Source organism: Micropterus salmoides, unplaced genomic scaffold (genome assembly GCF_014851395.1).
Source record: "Micropterus salmoides isolate LMB-PRFRI ecotype aquatic unplaced genomic scaffold, ASM1485139v1 Ms_hic_scaffold_15, whole genome shotgun sequence".
NCBI lineage: Eukaryota > Metazoa > Chordata > Actinopteri > Centrarchiformes > Centrarchidae > Micropterus > Micropterus salmoides.
The window spans coordinates 26,110,608-26,128,870 of NW_024040596.1; the positions used below are offsets into that span (position 1 = coordinate 26,110,608).

The 18,263-nt window shown below is 38.8% G+C and overlaps 1 protein-coding gene across 1 annotated transcript; it reads right to left on the reverse strand.

Moving 5' to 3' along the window:
* Window positions 1–661: 661 nt before the first annotated feature.
* Window positions 662–17,854, reverse strand: LOC119903702 (uncharacterized protein KIAA2012 homolog). Its single transcript, XM_038719926.1, has 25 exons — window positions 17,746–17,854; window positions 16,999–17,073; window positions 16,262–16,382; window positions 15,846–15,977; window positions 15,544–15,690; window positions 14,865–15,057; window positions 14,410–14,561; window positions 14,075–14,285; window positions 12,732–12,793; window positions 12,005–12,161; window positions 10,438–10,578; window positions 9,896–10,045; window positions 9,137–9,256; window positions 8,893–8,985; window positions 8,437–8,504; window positions 7,543–7,606; window positions 7,239–7,461; window positions 6,358–6,453; window positions 6,045–6,234; window positions 5,627–5,774; window positions 4,517–4,902; window positions 4,047–4,249; window positions 3,379–3,551; window positions 2,908–3,127; window positions 662–2,499 (listed from the first exon to the last, which is right to left on the reverse strand). Exons 3-25 carry the CDS (start codon window positions 16,370–16,372, stop codon window positions 2,334–2,336), a joined length of 3,606 nt encoding a protein of 1,201 aa, XP_038575854.1. The 5' UTR covers window positions 16,373–16,382; window positions 16,999–17,073; window positions 17,746–17,854; the 3' UTR covers window positions 662–2,333.
* Window positions 17,855–18,263: the final 409 nt, after the last annotated feature.

Below are 18,263 nucleotides of genomic sequence, written 5' to 3' on the forward strand. Positions count from 1 at the left end.
TACATTGGTGCCTCTTCTTCTGCCGCCTTCTCGTCTTCTTCTTCTTCTTTGTTACTTATAATGGCGGGTGGCAACCAACGTTAAGTTGCATTACCGCCACCTACTATGTTGGAGTGTAGACCAAAATATATTCCCATAAAAGAAATTAAAAAACCTCACTGCTCACTAAATTCTATTGATCAAACCAGTTTCTTTCAAATAATATCTTCCTATGTCAAATACATTTTTTAGACTCAATTCTTCCAGTCAAGTCCAAGTCTTCTTCTAAATATCAGTTTGCCTTCGACCACAGCATTATTGCCACTGTTACGCTTTGTTAATGGCCTCTCAGATCAATGAGTTTAAAGCAGCTACGATACTAAAAAACTTCTGACCACCTAAGCCACCAGCTAATTTATACACTTGACATCGCCATTAATGAAAAATACTCCATAACAAGTAAAAGTCTATTATGATTAATAATAATAATAGGAAAGAAGAAAAACAAAGTTAATTTCAGTTTAGGGGTTTTTCCTCAAATCAAAGTGAAGAAGGGTCTTTTGTGGAATTGAAATGGGACAAATGCCAAGTTTTCTCTTAAATGTAGACGGGTTGTTACCAGACAGCCACGTCAACCACATAAGTGTGACATCATATCTAACGTAACACAAAGGAACACGAGAACACAATGGAGGACATCAAAAGTTTTGGGTTCTTTCTTCTCATTGATTGTCGTTGGAACAGATACACACGACACTGTGACACATTCGGACCGTTTGGAAAATGCATTTTGAAACATGAAACAAAATAGCGAGAATATAACTTCCCACAACATTTCCAAAATTAAATAAAAATTATTTGCGTTGAGTGTTTATAGCTCCGTCACAATCAATGGGATATTTAAAACATATTTGTGTGTTTAGCCCTTTGCTGTTTAACAAGACAGGTGAACAATTCGTATGAACTCAATGGGCGCCATCTTTGGGTTCAGTATCCAGAAAGCATTATACATCCATGGTCCTTTGTTGCACAAGAAGTGATGATTCTGTTGACCAATCAATGTACAGTGTTTTGTCCTGATGTGAGCTCGTTCTACCACTGTGGAGCCAGAAAAGAATAATACTGAAAGGATTCAATCACAGGGATTTGATAGGATTTGCTGACATTAAGAGAAACAGAATAATGCCAGCCATGTCCTATATTTTCTGATGTCATAGTAAATTCCAATATGTTGAAGGTGTTTCTCCCATTATCCCTGCAGATCTCTACCTTCTATTTACCACCACTACTGTAACAACTGCGCATCCAAGTAATTGCTCAAACACAGCAGCTATGCCCTCAGTGGTATATTAGATATGCTATTAAAATAAAGTTTTCTGAGGTGTGAGCTGTTTGCTTACAGAAGCATCCCATGAGGCAAACACACAGTAGCAGTTGGGTCATAGTAATCAGTAATTAGCTTTATGAAGCCTGGCTGAAGCCGGCCATGTTCCCTGAGGCTCGTTCACCAGTGTAGAGGTGGCACATTGGGGATGTCACAGTAGAGGAGCTAATGACACTCATTACAGTAAGCTTGCATCACCTCTGAGCTTGTGTGTGTAATGGGTAAACTACATCACCTCGTTGTGTCAGCAGATGTGGAAAAGTCACAAGCCGTCACAGTCCTGTTGACACAGTAATCCCCCCACAGACAAGCCATCAGTCAAAGATTTGACTTGACATTTGTTCCAATTGAGCTGCATGTTATTTTGTCAATGCATGTAATGATTATTCAACCTCTTCTAAATCCAGTGGTATATGGTCTGAAGTTTACAAATGTTTTTATGCTTTGAAGGTATTTGTTTTCCATAGTTAGTTTCTAATGGCTTATTATATATATTTAGTTCATTGATCATACTTTATTTAGATATGTTAGTTTGTTAGTTAATTTGCAACTTAATATTCCAATTTATTTGTTGGTGTATTAATAAGGTTTGGAGGTTTTATTTTTTTATCCTTTACACTAGCCAGGCCACCTGTATGTTGCGTGAAGGCTATTTAGTCCAGTGGCATACATACATTTTGTGGACGCAAAAAGAAGCGGGGCTTATACAGCTGCGAGTGCACTTTACGACACGACTTAAAACTTTTGTCTTCTATAGAAATAAAGACAACAGAAAGCAAATGCTGTCTTTGACAAAGGGACAATGAAGAAGGTATTTTCCCTCTAGCAACAGGTGAGGAGTGTGTAGATGCTCGTCTCCCATCACTGAATGTGTTCCATTTGATTTGATCATCTTCCAAGATCAGTGAACCATTTCATCAAACAAAAACTATTCCCACTTCTCATCATGATCTCAAATGGAGGTTAAAGGTCAGGGGTTGTGATTAGCTTTAGTTGGATTTAAACCCAGTAGCTGTAATAAAGTGAAATAAGAGTAGATCCACGGTCTGGAGATACCCTGAGTTTTCTCCAGACCTCCGGCCTCCAATGTGAGACCCCTTTTAAAGGCCAACTGACGCTCCAACAGCGCCATATGTCTGCAGGGAGGACAGAAGAAGAGAGAAACTCAGAGAGAGAGCAACTGTCTCCTCCAACAGAAATGTAAATCAGAGGCAATGCAAAACATAATGTAAAAGTATTGCAACAGAAAACAAGATGCTTTTGAAACATCTTAATCAAAAAGGATATATAACAAGAATCCTTTGTCTTACCACCAGAATCCAGAGCAGCTTTTCCCTAAAGCTGTGAGACTCCTTTATTCATGAGCACTCTATAGCACTGTATTTCTTTGCCCTATAATTATTATTCACCAAACTACTGGTTATAAATTTTGTTTTTCTAAAGCACATAAAGGGAACTACAATGTAATCCTGTTATTGGACCCTGTGTTGTAATAATATGATCGACCTTGTTTACGGAGACAGAACACACATATAAGTATATACCTGGCGAGCAGCTCTGCCTGCAGCCTGGCCTCCTCTGCAGCCTGCGAGGCAGCCTCCTGTTCTATCCTGTTACGCTCCTCTTCTTTGTTCCTCCTGTCCTCCTCCTCCTGCTCCTTCCTACGAAGGTACTCTATCCTCTCACTCTCATCCATCTCCTGTAGCTTCTTGTTCTCCTCCTCCTGCCTCCTCTCCTCTTCCAGCCGCAGACGCTCTAGTTCAGCTGGAGGGGGACAAAATGTGATTTCCAGGAAATTAAAAAAAACTATAAGCTAACTGGATATTTAGTTGCTGCAGGTTTCATTTTTAAAATTAATTTATTTGAGTCTAAACATACTTTATTGGGCCTCAAAGTAGTTGTGTTATCTCCTTTCCTCTCCCCTCTTCCTCTGATCCTACTCTCCTCCCTTGTTTTCATATTTTTCTTCTTCGCTCCTACTGCCCTCTCTCTTTTCCTCCTCCTCTCACTCTCACCTTTCCTCCTCAGTTCCTCCTCCTCTCTCATCCTCTGGAATCGCTCCATCTGCCGCTTCCTCTCCTCCTGACGCTTCCTCTCTTTCTCTCTTTGCGCCTGTTCCCGTCTTGCTCTCTCCTGCTCCTCTTCCTCGCGCTTCCTCTTCTCCTCCTCCGCCGCCAGTCTCTTCAAACTGGTTATGGAGAAGAGTATTTTGTTTGATAGCTTTTCAAATACTATAAGCAGGATCCAGTTGCTAAATTTTTGTTTTGCTGCAAATAAGGTTAAAGTTTTAGTTACAGTTTTTTAACTGCTTTCACACAAAATCTTTACACGATTTTTGAAACCTCTCAATCAAAGAGCAAAACCACACACCAAATCTCCAAAACCATTTGCTATTTCTCAGCCTTTCTCTCAGTTTTCAACCGCATTAGGAACTTTTTTCAAAACACTACACACAATCCTCTAACAGGAAGTGGCTTGCCTCATATTAACTTCATGTAAACTTTGGTCTGCAGATTTTGTTTCAATGTAATGTGCTCAACTGTAGACATTACATTAAATAACATTGGAAGCTCATTAGGAAGGTATCTCTTAATGAACAGTAGGAATGTTCATATGGGTAGACTTGAAAATTTTCAAACCCATCCTTAAAGCAGTTCATCTTTATCACATTAAAGTAAAAGACCTGAGCTCCTCAGCTCTCTTCCTCCTCTCCTCCTCCAGCTCGCTTTTCATCCTCTCCTCCGTCTGCTGCTTCTCTTGCTGCTTCCTCTCCTCTTCCTCTCTCTCCTTCCTCTTCCTCTCCACCTCCTGCCTCCGCCTCTCTGCTCGTTGGGCCAGATGCAGAGCTGCAGCCTCCTTCTCCTGACTTTTTCTGGGCCTGGAGGACTAAAACACACACACGCACACACAGTCCAAATATGCACAATGACCTATTATTATTTAAAGCAGATGCTTCTTTGTTTTTTTTAACATGCTTTGTGATGGCACGAACAATACATTATTGAATATATTGAGTGGAAGAAGAACTATAGTAAATAACCATGTAATAATTAGATAGATTATTTTGTTAAACTATCATTCAGACAGCATTAGAATGATTACAAATATGTTAGTCAAACACATATATATTCTGTGTGCGTCATTCCTACCAACCTCTGGCTTTACTGAGTTCAGCATCAGCTGTTCCTCTGTTACCCTCACAGTTGAACATGACGACAGGCGGCCATGTGATGAAGCGAGTCCCATGGCGCTGACTGGCAGCGCCTCCTCGATGGAAGAGAAAGCAGAATTCCTGGAGCTCCTCTGACTGAGCTGGGATGCAGCGGCAGTGGACCTGTGTGAGCTCACTGATCGGCTGCTGCTGTGTTTGTCAGCAATTGTGGAACGGTCTGTGTCTATGTCTTCCTCTGAATTTGCTTTGGTTTTGTAATTGTGTCTTTGTGTTGCAGAAGGCTTTTTGGTTGACTTTTGATGAGGCTCCTCTCCCATTTCCTGGTTGATCTCCACCTTCTCTTTCTCTAAGGGGTTGTCATGGTTTTCTATGGGAAAAGAAAAGCAAAGGAAAATGAAAGATAAATGACAACATTTTAAGATAGCTCACTACCTTACTAAATCTAAAAACTAAAACAAAAAATTTCAAAATTATTCTAGATGTCATCCTTTCACCTACAAATCTCCAGATCAGGGTTCACTGGGAATAAAATGTCTTTCCACTGATTCCACTGGCAGTATTAAATGCTACACATTTTTCAATACATGTTGTAAATGATCTGATGCCAAAATTATAGATACAACTTTGTCTTTAAAGTTGCTTTGTGTCATTACCTCTTTTCACTTTCAAGATTAACTTTGATGCCTCTTATGCCCTTTCAGACACAAGGTTCAGCATATTTGCGCTGCAGTAGTGAATATTTATGTAGGGATGAGCAAATATATTAAAGCCCCCTTGTTGGAGCCTGCAGGTGGAAGATGGGGTGATGAGGGGACTGAAAGAAAAGCAGCAATACTGATGCAGGGCAGCAGCGGTATGACAGAGCAGAGGGAGAGATGGGGAATTTTGCAGTTTCAATAGGCTGACAAATTGAGAGAGTGTGTTTTGTAGATGTGTAATGTGAGGCAACATGAGTATTCAGTGTAGCTCAAGTTGATTGCCTGAACTAGCTTGCAGGTGTCACACCACATGTGACAATTTCAAACAAATGTCCTCGCATAACATGCAAAAGGTCATGTTTTAGTTCTGCCTGAACAATTGAAATGTCTTACCAACAATTAACTCTTTGTGTTTCAGCCTTCCTCTCCTCTTCCTCCCAGCAGACTCTTCCTTCTGCCTCGCCACTTCGCCTCGCTCTTCACTCTCCTCATTCATCTTCACTTCTCCTCTCTCCCCTTCCCTGACTGTCATCTTCTTTTTCTGAAAGACAGTAAAGTAATTGTTAACCTGCTTTATTTAAAACATTTAACATTTACTCATACTTTATAAACATGTTCATATGGATTTTATGTTTTTTTGTGCTCATCTTTGACAAAAGTTGAGGATGTTATTAGAAACTTCAATAATCCAATTATGCTGTGCATGTTAAGCTGTATTCAAACTGATTAGAAGCAGCGGCCACAGCTACCTCACTGCATTAAAAAATACAAAACCAGCCAGTATAAAGTTAATCTGTCAATTAATACTCACCATAGATGGAAGAGCAGAATGGTCCTGAGTCTTTTCTGCTTCTCTGTTGGTCCTCTCCTCTTGTTTCTGGCTTCTGATTGATTGAGCATCACCTCCTGTCTTTTGTCTCTGCCATCTTCCTTCCTTCCTCGTCCTCAATGTCTTTTGTCCATCCGATTCTGCACTTTTACCTGTTTTCATATCCTTTTTCCTGAATAAAAGGAGGATATGGGTGTGTGAGTGTGTGCAGCTTTTTACTCAGTGTGTAAAAGGGCACACAATCTAAAGTGTCTGTAATGTTTTAATCTATAAGACTCGAGTATTCCTATGTCACCGTGTGGTTGTCGCAGCTTCCTCGGCATCCTTCCTCTTAGTAATCCTCTTCCTGTTGTCCTCTGCTGTTGCTTCATTTGGGTTGACGTTCTGCTGGCTGCATGATACATCATCTTTAAACTGCAGCATCTCAAATGTGAATGTTATGCTCAACATGTTTATTTCAAAGAAGTAAAATGATTGATCCACATTAGAGAGGCATCATCACTGTCCGCAATCTGGAGATGAAAGTTGCGGTAAACAACGTGGCACAATAGCATCTATAAGTACCAGCAAAATGGAAATTATAAACTTCATTGCCCAGAAATCCTGCACAATGACATTAATAAAACAACCTTTATCCTGCAAAGACAACAGGAAAGATGTAATATTGTACAAGAGTCCAGCCTCTTGTTTGTCTGCTGGATAGGACACTCAAAGTAGTCAAACAGGGGTCACCATAGATCCAACTTTAGTCACCATGCAGCTTTTGAGGGTTGTGACAGGAATGTGGGCAAATTTTCACTCACAGAGAAAGCTCCTTTTGAAACGGCTGATCTTCTGCATTGCCAGTAAAAGTATTTAGTAACATTTAAATAAAAGAATAGCACTTCTTTTTTCAGGAAAATGGACTGAAGCATCTAGGTTCAAGATTTTTGGCAACTCAGTGCAGCTAAACATACAAAAATTAAATGACTGTCTTTGGTGCAAAAGAAGAAAGCCTCAATGCTCACCTTGATTCTTGATCTTTGAAACCATAAATGATAAGAAATCTTTGTATAATCACCAACAAACACAAATCCATTACTTACATGTTTTAAGTCATCTGCTACTGAGGAATATCTTGAAAAATCCTTGTTGTCTGCAGCTTACAATTATAAGTTTAAAGTGAATTACACCAACCCTGGCTGGTTTGATCCAGACAAATGGTTAGTCTGTCCTATACTGCCCAGCTCTTCCTCCTCATCCTCCTCCTCTGCCTCAGTATTGCCTCCTCTTGGCTCCTCCTTCCCTACCCGCTCCCTCAGTGGAGGCATCCTAACATTGTTTTTAGCATCCGTTTTTGGTGCCTTCCATGTTTCCGCTGCTACCTCAGCACTCCTTGTTTTCTTCTTGGTCACAGCCACTGAAACAACAAGCAAAACATTTTCATAAAATGTATTCAAATTCAAATTAATCAAATAAGCTGAGCTAAGCAGAGATTTACCTGCGTCTGTGTGGCTGCTGGGTGAGCATGCATTACCCTCTGTTGATCTGTTAAGATCTAAAAGCTGCTTGGGGAACAGAATTTAAAAATTAATCAAATAGTGAAAAATATTGTATAGATTAGACACAGAGGATGCTCAATGTCTGAATGCTAAAATCAAATTCTTGTGTTTGTTTTGCTCGGCTCTACTATCAGATTGGACCGGAAAGCAAGCACCATCTGCAAGCTAATGATTATAACCACAGTGATGAAACTGGCAAATTGTGATCAGAATAAATCAGCATGATAGCAAAGCTATAAAAGACCCAAGTTAAAATGAACAGTGCTAAGATATAATGCCAAAGTGTCAACATGGCATGGTGGATTTGTATGCATTTATACCAAGCATTAAAACAATACAGTACATCAATTTCTTGTTTACTAAAACTAAAGAGTACATTATCAACATTCGGTTATCATCAATGAAAACCCTGTATCTCCAAATTTGGAGAGTTTGAAATTTTTAAGGGTTGAGAAAATTCTCAAAGAGAAAAAAAAAATTGTATCAAACCAGAAGTGCATTGTTTGTATGTTTAATACAAGACTAGTGTAAAAAAGTGACCATATGGAGATACATAGTTTTAAACGATGATATACTTTACAGTAACATTTCCTTCTGACATGCTCAAGGTAATTTTGTAACTGTAATATGACACCCTTTTTAAAAAAAATAGTTACTAGCTTCGTTGGTAAATGAGTTTCATTGTTGCTTTGTTACTTCTATCAAAGAAAAGCCAACGGATTTTAATGAAACATTTGGATCAACGCGTGACCTTCTGTTGACTGAAACACACAATGCAAACATTTGAAGGGCCATTTAACCTTAAAAAGGTCAGTGAAAAAATAACAGTTCACCTTGTGTGTGGACTGATGGTGCAGGATGTCACCCACAGGAGCATCTGTGTTCAGCTCCATCCCTTTCCCTGCACACATATACAGTGAACAGGCAATGGTTTTAGCAAGAAACAAACGTCATTCTAACTAAAGAATTTTCTAAAGTAAAGTTCTTTCTTTTTGGGGGGGGCTCAGAGTAGTTTTAGTAGCATCTAAACAACTGATATTGTAATGCTCTTATATTTTTTAATAATTCTATTTTTTAATAACTTTTTTAATTCAGACTGACATATGGAGACATACACCCACACATGCGCACATCCACACACACAGTCTTGTTTCCATTACTTCAGGTGACATGTCCTTGAGAGTTACTCTAACGCTAACCACTACTTCCCTAATCCCAACCCAAACCCTAATTGATTAAAGGAGTGTGTATGTGAAAAATTATTCATGCATCTGTGTGTCTCTGCATACCGCACCGCCCTTCCAACTCCGTGTGTGTGTGCTCAGGTTGCAGCACAATGACCCAGGGTAACTTCTCCCCTTCTGCAGACAAAACCTGTAGAGCTGAGAGGCAGAAATAGTGCATTTTTTGTTTGTGGGACTTACTGCAAGCTTTTAGCTTGCTCTAATGCAGTATTCAAACATTAGTAGCAATCTATAAATCTCTCCTCCTCTTGAAGATGGAAGTTTACACATCAAGGCTCATTTATCTTACCATGCTGTGTGTCACCATCACCCTGAGATGGGTACTGGCTGTTGTCGTACAGCGACACTTGAATGATTTCCCCATCAGGACCCAGGATCAGGCTGCCAACAGATTTGCCGTTCTGCAAATCTGACAATCCACAACAGATGAATGAACATCAGCATTTCTAACCCAGTGACTTAATGTAATTATATTTATGTCAAAAATGAGATGAACTGGTCAGTGAAGTTAAGTAACTTTATATGCATAGGTGCATTTTAAACATTAACTTCAGGGAAAGACAAAGTAATAACTCACTTCCGTGTTTTAGTTTAGGCTGAATTGTAAAGTTTCCTTCCCACTGACCATAATTTTCTGGATTCTCTGGTCTTACTAAAGACCTCAAAAATGGCAGGAATTGGAAAAGCCAAAGTCTAGACTCCCAAGTTATCCTGAACTCCATTGGTAACAACACAATTTCAGATTATCCACTGAGTTCACTGGATGTCATTTTAATATTTTCAAAAGTTTGGTTACCATCTATGAATGATGTGTTTTGTATAAAAAATAAAAATAAAGTTACAGAGCAGTTACAGAAATTTACTAAATGTAATGTGATGTAGAAAGGTGGAAACACACTGGAGAGACAACAGCTGGACAGGGAGGGAATGACAGGTTTGGAAAGTTTCATAAAACTTCAGGGACCTGCAGGTAGAATAAAAGTAAGAGGCTGATAGTATGAGTGTTCCAAGTCAGAATATATTCAACAGTGGTTTAACCCCCTCACACCTGTCAGCTCCAGAGGCAGAACACCCCTAACCACGCCTCTGTTAGCGTCGCTGGATTCACAGGGATTCTGTAAGAAGGCCAAAGAGCTCTGCTTGCCGGGGCCTTTCCGTCCTGCAACACAACCCATCACTCCTACTGGAGCAGGAGGCTCTGAAGGAGAGGGCACAGCATAACAGAAGATAGTGTGATGAACACAAAGAACATGATGAACCTTTGCAGAATATATTCTCCAACTGGAGTGCATCGCTTGGGATGTAGCTCAGTGGAAGAGTTATTGGTTTACATTCAGTACAGCTTATGTCACACTGTGAAAAGATAGAGGCAGACTAAGTTTTGATTTTCACCATTGAGTCGAAAAACAAACCAAACAATCAATAGTGTCACGTTGCTGTTGAGCTGTTTTATGGACAGTTACATCTGCAGGCACGATTCAGTTCAGTTCAGAAAAGTCAGGGATCTGTTATTGATCTATCAGACTGAATTTATCATATTATATCTTAATGCCAGCTTGTAAACTTTATGTAAGTGTGTTTGTGCTGTACCTTCTCGTGGCTGCAGCAGAATCCCTTTTTCAGAGGGTAGCCTTCCTCCCCCTTCTCCTCCTCCCTGACCTACAGTCTCTTTTTTCAAGTTATGTCTCTCTGCTTTTTCGTCTCCTCCTCTTTGCTTCTCACTTGTCTCTTCTGAAAGACAGAGAGAGTAGAGTCACAACATAACACCAGATCTGTACATCGGCAAGTATTTTAAGCTTTCATTTAAATACAGGAAATAGAGGAATGTTTTACAAACTCTGTGTTCTTGAGGTTGCCAGTTGCACTAGTTCCTTGTAAGTTCAATCTTAGACTAGTTATAATGTAAGTGGAGCTTTTCATTTCACTAAATACATTGAGTCACACTCCACAAACTAGTTCTTACAGAGATTTTAGATTAGTTGTTATATTTCAGTCATTAACTGCCATTTGTAACTATTGCGTAACTACACTCCAGTAGCTAGGATAACTGACTAAACTAATCATAGTTTTCTTATATATGACCCAATTAGGATGAATAGTAAAATATGGAAAACATAATCTCACATGACACTTGATGGTGTTTAAAGACATAAACTTGGAATATTTTAAATTTCATTTCACAACACATAAAACAATATACTTTGAATTGAAATTTAGAAATGAAGAATGAATTGAAAAAAAGTATGCCAATAACGTTACACTAAATCACCACAGCGTGTCTTTTTAGTTTAGCATAATGTCTACTGCATGAGTGTCTGAAACAAACACATTTAACCATATAGAAATAAAACAAAATCAACAGTTACAAAGGATTTAATATATTGTTTCCCCTCCAAAACTAGCAATCAACTTACACATTACTAAAGACTTTGCTAGCTAGGATTGTTGGATATTTGTAAGATTTCATGATGCAAACTTAATTTGTAAATCACTAGCATGAAACTAGCAAGTATTCAAGAACTGGAGGTTCTTGAAAAAGAGGAAGGACTTTACACACAAACTTACTTACATACTTAGTAATTGATTTACCTGTAGGGGGTGCAAACTAATCCTAGGCTGTGCACAAAATACTCTCTTGTTTACTCATTTCTTACTCATTACTCCCAATATAACAGACACTCACTAGTTTATTCAGTAATGAACAGTAAATTAGGATTTCAGATACTTACTTAGGTCATTATTTTGCGTCATGCAGCTGTTGAATCCCACAACTGTAATTTTGGATGGCACTATGTATTGGATCCATTTTCACACTCGAATATTCAAATATAAAAATGGTGGACAATAAAGTATCAAGAGAAAACTATAAAAATTACACAGGTTGTAAAACACTGGAATTTTCCTATAATTCAAAGTGATAAATTCAAAATGTCATAAAGTTCCTCTTGATGTTAGAGCTCTGATTATAGCTTCCTTCTTACAGTAACTAAGTTCATGAAGTTTGCAGTTTTTACAGGATTTGTTGACAAGATGACAAATATAGACTATTACCGGCATTATCCTTTAACCAACATGCCTTTGTGACATGAAAAACACATACATATCTATCTGCTGAGTCAGTGTATAACTGCACTTCCTCTATGTGTGTCTTTGTTACCTTCCTTCCCAGGAAACAGCAGAGGGAGAAACAGCGCCTGCTGATGGAGTAACCCAACTTCTGGGTCAGACCGTCTGGGAGCAGCAGTGTTACTCTCTGCAATGGGAGGTAGGCGCTGTTCATTGTGTTCATCACTGACGGGGGCCTCCCATCTCAGCTGAAACATTCAACAGAGGCATGTGTGTTATTTATAAGTTTTACTCTCAGATAGTGTAATGCCACAATTAGGATTTCAGTCAGTATAAAATAAATTTTAATTATTTAAAATGTCCTGCAAATAAGAACATGCACATGTGTCTTTACATATTTCTATTTGTGCAGTTGTCTAAAAAAAGTACTCTGTTATGTAAAACAATATGTAAAACTAAAAATGTGCATTTCAGTGAAGAAAGTATACTTGCAGATCAATATCACTAAAAGCTGTAAATTTTTATCCTTCTTTTTGACATAAAACACATTCATTTAAATTATCCATTAGATGCACATATTATGCCTCTATCTAGAGCTCTGATAAGAAACACCTTGTGGTGCAAAAGTGCAATTATTTGTTGTCAATAGCTCAATATTTGCAATATTATAAGTAAGGAAATATAAATAAAGGATTTCAAAAAGAACTCAAGCAGATAAAAAACAGAAAGATTGGTGGAAAATACATGTTTTTTTCAGTTGCTAAAGAGGTGAACACTGAACTACTGGGAATTAAGGGTAAAACAATAAACTGTCTTACCCGATGTTTCTTCTCCCAGCAGTGTTTATGAGAGACTGAGTCTGTCAGAGGAGGAAGGAGGCCTGTGTGTGGGCAAAGGCAATCATCATGGTTATCAAAATATACTGTAAAGGGGTTGTACAATCGAAACAATTGGTTTTATTACTTTTTATTGATACTACTACTACTGCTGCTACTACTACTACAATATCAGACGATACCTGTAGTATTTGTTTCAGGCTCGGTATTTGACTGCTGTTCTCTTCCACATAATTTGACTAGAGAGAATGCAGTTTTTAATTAATATACTAAAGAGGAAAGTGAGTACATAGAAGATAGATTGCATTTTGGGACATAATAATAATAATAATTCTTATTTGTAGAGCACTTTTCAAATACAAAGTGCTTTAACAAGTGTAAAGAATAATACAAAAAAACAAGATAAGAGCATGAAAAATTTATATAAAATTAGTAAAATACAATAAAATAAAAGGGATAAAATAAAGTCAAATAAGATCGGGAAAGGCTCTCCTATAAAAGTATGTTTTAAGAAGGGACTTAAAAGAGTTCACTGACTCAGCCGACCTGATTTCCTCGGGCAGGCTGTTCCAGAGCCTCGGGGCCCTGACAGCAAACGCTCTGTTCCCTTTAGTTTTCAGTCCAGACTCTGGAACAGACAACAGACCTCTGCCCGAGGATCTCAAGGTACGTGCTGGTGCATGTGGGACTAAAAGGTCAGAAATATAACAAGGCGAGAGGCCATGAAGAGCTTTAAAAGTGATCAATAGAATTTTAAAGTCAATTCTAAAACATACTGGGAGCCAGTGTAATGAAGCTAAAATAGGGGTGATGACTGTTTTGTCTGACTTCAGCTGGAGGAAATTATTTGACATCCATTTTTTAACTTCACAAAGGCAGTTGTTAAGTGAACTCAGCATTCCAGGGTCTGTGGATCTGACGGGCAAGTATATTTGTGTGTCATCAGCATAAATATGAAAAGAAATACCATGTTTATGGATAATATGTCCAAGGGGAAGCAGATACAAGGAAAACAAAATGGGTCCTAAGACCGACCCCTGAGGCACACCATATTTAACTGGACAGAATGAGGAGACATATTTGTTTACAGACACGCAAAACTTCCTATTTGACAGGTAGGATGAAAACCATTCTAGGGCAGTACCAGAGATCCCCACCCAGTGCCTCAGTCTGTCTAACATGATGTTGTGATCAATGGTGTCATCTAGTTGACATATTTATTTCATATTTACAGCGATTTACAACTTTAACTTAGGATAATTTCTATTATGATAGACTATATACAGTATATATATATATATATATGTACACACACACACACACACCTTTCCTCCCATGTCTCTTCCCACTTGTCGATCTTTCATAGCTGCCTTTGTCACCGGTTGTTCCACTGTCTTCATTGGAACAGCCTTGATCATGTGACGTGTCACTGATGCAGTTCAAGTTTGGACGATGGAGATCCCCTCCCAGACTGTGGTGTTTTTTTTCAGTGCACTGTGAACTTTCGGTATGCTGCAGACTCATGGCTAAGTAAGTCTGTAGTTGGTAGGAAAGACATTTGGCCACTGAATGACATATCAAAAATTACAAATAAATGCACATACATTTCCAAAGATAAAGGAGATGTCTTTAGATGTAACTTTAGTTACTAACATATCACCTGAGGTTCTTCTGGTTCTTCAGGAGCCATTGCTACATAGTGTACCCAGGGCTGAGGCTCCATCTGTGGAGTTGGAGTCCTGGAGGAACTGGGTATCTGGAGGAACAGATCCAGTCTGACTTTCTTCCTGCTGCCCTGCTCCTCCTCTTTATCTGCAGAGAAGCATTTTAGGATCTAACCATAATGGGTTGTTTTCAGTTCTTTACCTCACAGAAGTTTTGGTAGATTTTCATAGATTTATGCTAATTAATGAATGATTAAGGGTTGTTTTTACATCAAATTTGTAAAACATGTTTCAAGCTCACAACAGTACATTATAAAGGAGTGGAAGGGTCAGGGTTCCCAATGTTCCAACTTAACTATGGAAGCCCATGCAAATTTTGTTCTGTCATTTTTAATGTTGCGGATTCCATCATTGTTTCTTTTTTAGATTTTGAATCAAATTGGTTTTTAACCTTCAGCTTGATAGTCCAGCTGTTCAGTGGTTCTCTCAGTAGGAAGCCACTGGGGGTTCAACTGTACAAGCAACTCTGGCCTGGGCTGCTCTTGTGTGGTGCGGATGGGCAGAGGACTGGGACAATGAAGGTCTGGAGCAAGAGGGAGATGAAGAGAAGGAACAAGGGGTGGACCGAGTCTGGAGGAGGTGAACTGGACAGAAGAGAAACATTAGACTGAGATTGAATCAATTTCTGGCCACAAGAGGGCAGAAGAACTCCAACATCTCTGTTTTTTATTGCCATAAAGTTGTTACAGTTAACAGGTTAACAAACAAGTGTCTATTTCCACATACACTAGACACATGACTACATAATCACCCCATTAAAGAACAAAGTTATGGTGCTACATTGCTAGCAAAAGGACAAAGGACTCACAAGTAAAAGTTAAGCAAAAGGTGATCCAACTACTTCTCCGTGGTAGAAAAAGATTAACTTGTTTACTGAAAACAGCTGCCTACAGCTGCTGGAAAGAGGATTCATGAGAACACGAAGACCGAACTAAACATTAAATGTGCAGAACAGAGGTAAAACTAAAAAAGCACTGTACTTGTAGTACCCAAAAGATGGGTAAAAATTGTCAGTACAGACAACACATAAACAGATTTTATACCCAAAGAACTTTTCCCGGTCCACCTACTTGATTGTTGCTGTAGCTCAAAATGGCTGCTGTTAGCTCCTTGAGAGTGCTCAGCTGCTGTTCCACTTGTTGAGTGTACTGCCGAACCACCCGCTGCTTCCTGTCTTTGGTCTCTGAGTGACAACTGGTTTCCATAGTAGCCAAGTCCTGGAGTCAGAAGAAGAAAAGTCAACCTGAAAATAGAATTACTGGTTTCTGTACCGAGAGGCAGTTGTGTCTGTCTTATTATCTGTGGCTGGCCAAATGTCCCTTGTTACATTAAGCCTGACACACACGCACACACACACACACAGATACAGTACCTGGGAGTACAGTAGAAGTGGCCCCCTACGAGTACTGTAAGTCTTTGGAAGGGTTGACTCGGCCTCCGCAAGCAGATGGCCGCTGTTGGACAGTCGCAGGAGAAAGTCCTGGGACTTCCAGATGTAGTAATCCTATTGGGAGATTGATGGATTATATTGATTATATCATGAATGGAATGCTTGATTGATTAATGACTGGAATGTTTGATTCATTGATGTATGAACTGATTTATTAATTGATTGATGGATTAACTGGTTTGTAGATATACTGTAAATGTGAGAAGGTTAAATACAGATACATTCCATAACACAGACAGTAAACCAGCAACAATCTGACCAATTATGCAACTTAAGTGTATTTATCTAATAAAGCATTAGAATTGGTACTATTACAGCCTTTATGAGTGTGTGAGTACCTCCGGTGTGAAGCAGACATCCAGTCGTCCATCATGGCCCCCTGTGTTTCCATTGGAAGAGACAAATCGACCACACCCCCGACTCAGCAGGGATAGAGATAAATCTTTCATGATGTCATTTCTAGGGGTGAGAATCACAATATTATCCCGATACTTATGTCACAATGCGATATTATTATTATATAATATATATATATTATTATTATTGCGATTTTACACATATTGCGATGTATTGGAATGTATTACTTTTTTCCAGCTTTAAATTGTGTCCCCAAAGGAAAACTCTTTTTCTAGTGGCCTGAAAAAGCAATTCATTTTATTATTTAGTGCCAAAAAAGTAAAATTCTCATGTACAATTTATATAATAAAAGATCGATACTTGGCGGCCATGTATCAATACAGTATTGCCACAGAAAATATCGCAATACTATGCGTATCGATTTTCCCCCACCCCTAGTCATTTCATCCTGGAGGACATCCCAGTCAAGGAGGGCAAAGCTTAATTAGATTCCAAGGTAAGCAAGATAACAATTATTTTTCTTTCCCCCTCTGTCTGTGTTAGGTTTGATATGCAGGTGAATTTATAACTCTTAAGTGCATGATGTGAATGTAAGTGTGAATTAGGCTATTTTGTTGGGGGGCCGGGCGAAAACTGTAAATCTTTCACTTCTATTACTTCTATGTGTGTTAAAACTGGGAGTGAATGACAACCTGTCCAGTTGTATTATGTTTCTCACCTTCTCTATCCCTGTGCAGGTATCGGATCCAGGCCCTTGGACCACAAGGGTATAGAAAGCAGATGGCTGAGATGGCTGAATATTGGACATAAGAATGAGGAAGATGCATGTATGCTGATCATTACTAAGAATAAACTTCCAGAAGATATTTAATTATGTTTCAAGGAACATAGAAAGTTTGCTAGTCCTCCAATTGTGGAATATCCCTTCCCCTTGCATCTGTACAATGTATCCAGATACATTGTCGATTAAAGGTTCTGCTCAGAACCATTCTCTATTTCCAAAGCGAAGACTACAGTTAATACTAAAGAGGATTTTACTATCAGGACCCACAGAATTTAATTTACTAGCTTTGGTGCTTGTAATAATTTCCCATTCATTTCTTTGACAATGATGTTTACCTGTCATGTTATTTAGGTTGTTTTAAAGGTGACCTATTATGCTTTTCCATATTTTATCAAATCTACGATGTTACAATGTCAAATAATGAGGTTAACGTATTTAAAAGAAATCCCTGTGAGCCAAAACCTCAGATATCCCACTATTTTGAATCCTGCTCATGAGGCACTGCATGCAAATTATAGAAATTGATAGAAAACAGGGAAGCTACTGTCACAAATGCCAGTATTTAAAGTCACAGAAGCAACAACTCTATATTTAGTTTATCAGCTCCTTGTCACATCTCTTTGATATATGTCAATGTTTTATAGCAAAAATAAGCATTTAAAGAGAAAACACCGAACGTACCTGCTGTCTCCCTTACAAAGACCGGCCTCCGTGTGTGTGTGTGTGTGTGTGCGTGCATGTGTGTGTTGAATCCCTGTTGCTAGGTTGTCTAGAGTCGGTACTCTTTGTTTCTGTTGCCGTGGCTGCGGTGACATACATGGGAACACACACACACACACACACACACACACACAAAAGACTTCTTAAATGTTGGTCAGCTTGTCTCCAGCCCAGGTTACACGATCCACACTGACACCAGGGCATTGTTAAAGACGTGATAAGTTGTAGCTGACTGCTCTTTGGTTGCGAGCAGAATGTGTACTTGAGACCCCAGTGGATGGAACTTTACTGCTGTAACATGTTGCATTATGAGAGTAGCAGAAATAAGGAATTAATAAGGGATGGTTACACACTAACAGAAATTATAAAACAATATTTAAAATTATTTACTCAAGTTTGATGGCTTGCAGTTTAGTTACATAATTAAACTGTTTACCAGTGTGTTCTCCAACTGTCTTGGCCGATTATAAAGTCTGTAG

What these genes read in the sequence shown, in the direction of transcription:
- LOC119903702 (XM_038719926.1), bottom strand. Translation starts at nt 16,372, where the DNA reads ATGAAAGATTTATCTCTATCCCTGCTGAGTCGGGGGTGTGGTCGATTT. An exon ending in AAGAACCAGAAGAACCTCAG is followed by an intron (nt 14,286 to 14,409) that starts GTGATATGTTAG and finishes TACCAACTACAG; the next exon opens with ACTTACTTAGCCATGAGTCT. An exon ending in CAGCAGCCACACAGACGCAG is followed by an intron (nt 7,462 to 7,542) that starts GTAAATCTCTGC and finishes TTGTTGTTTCAG; the next exon opens with TGGCTGTGACCAAGAAGAAA.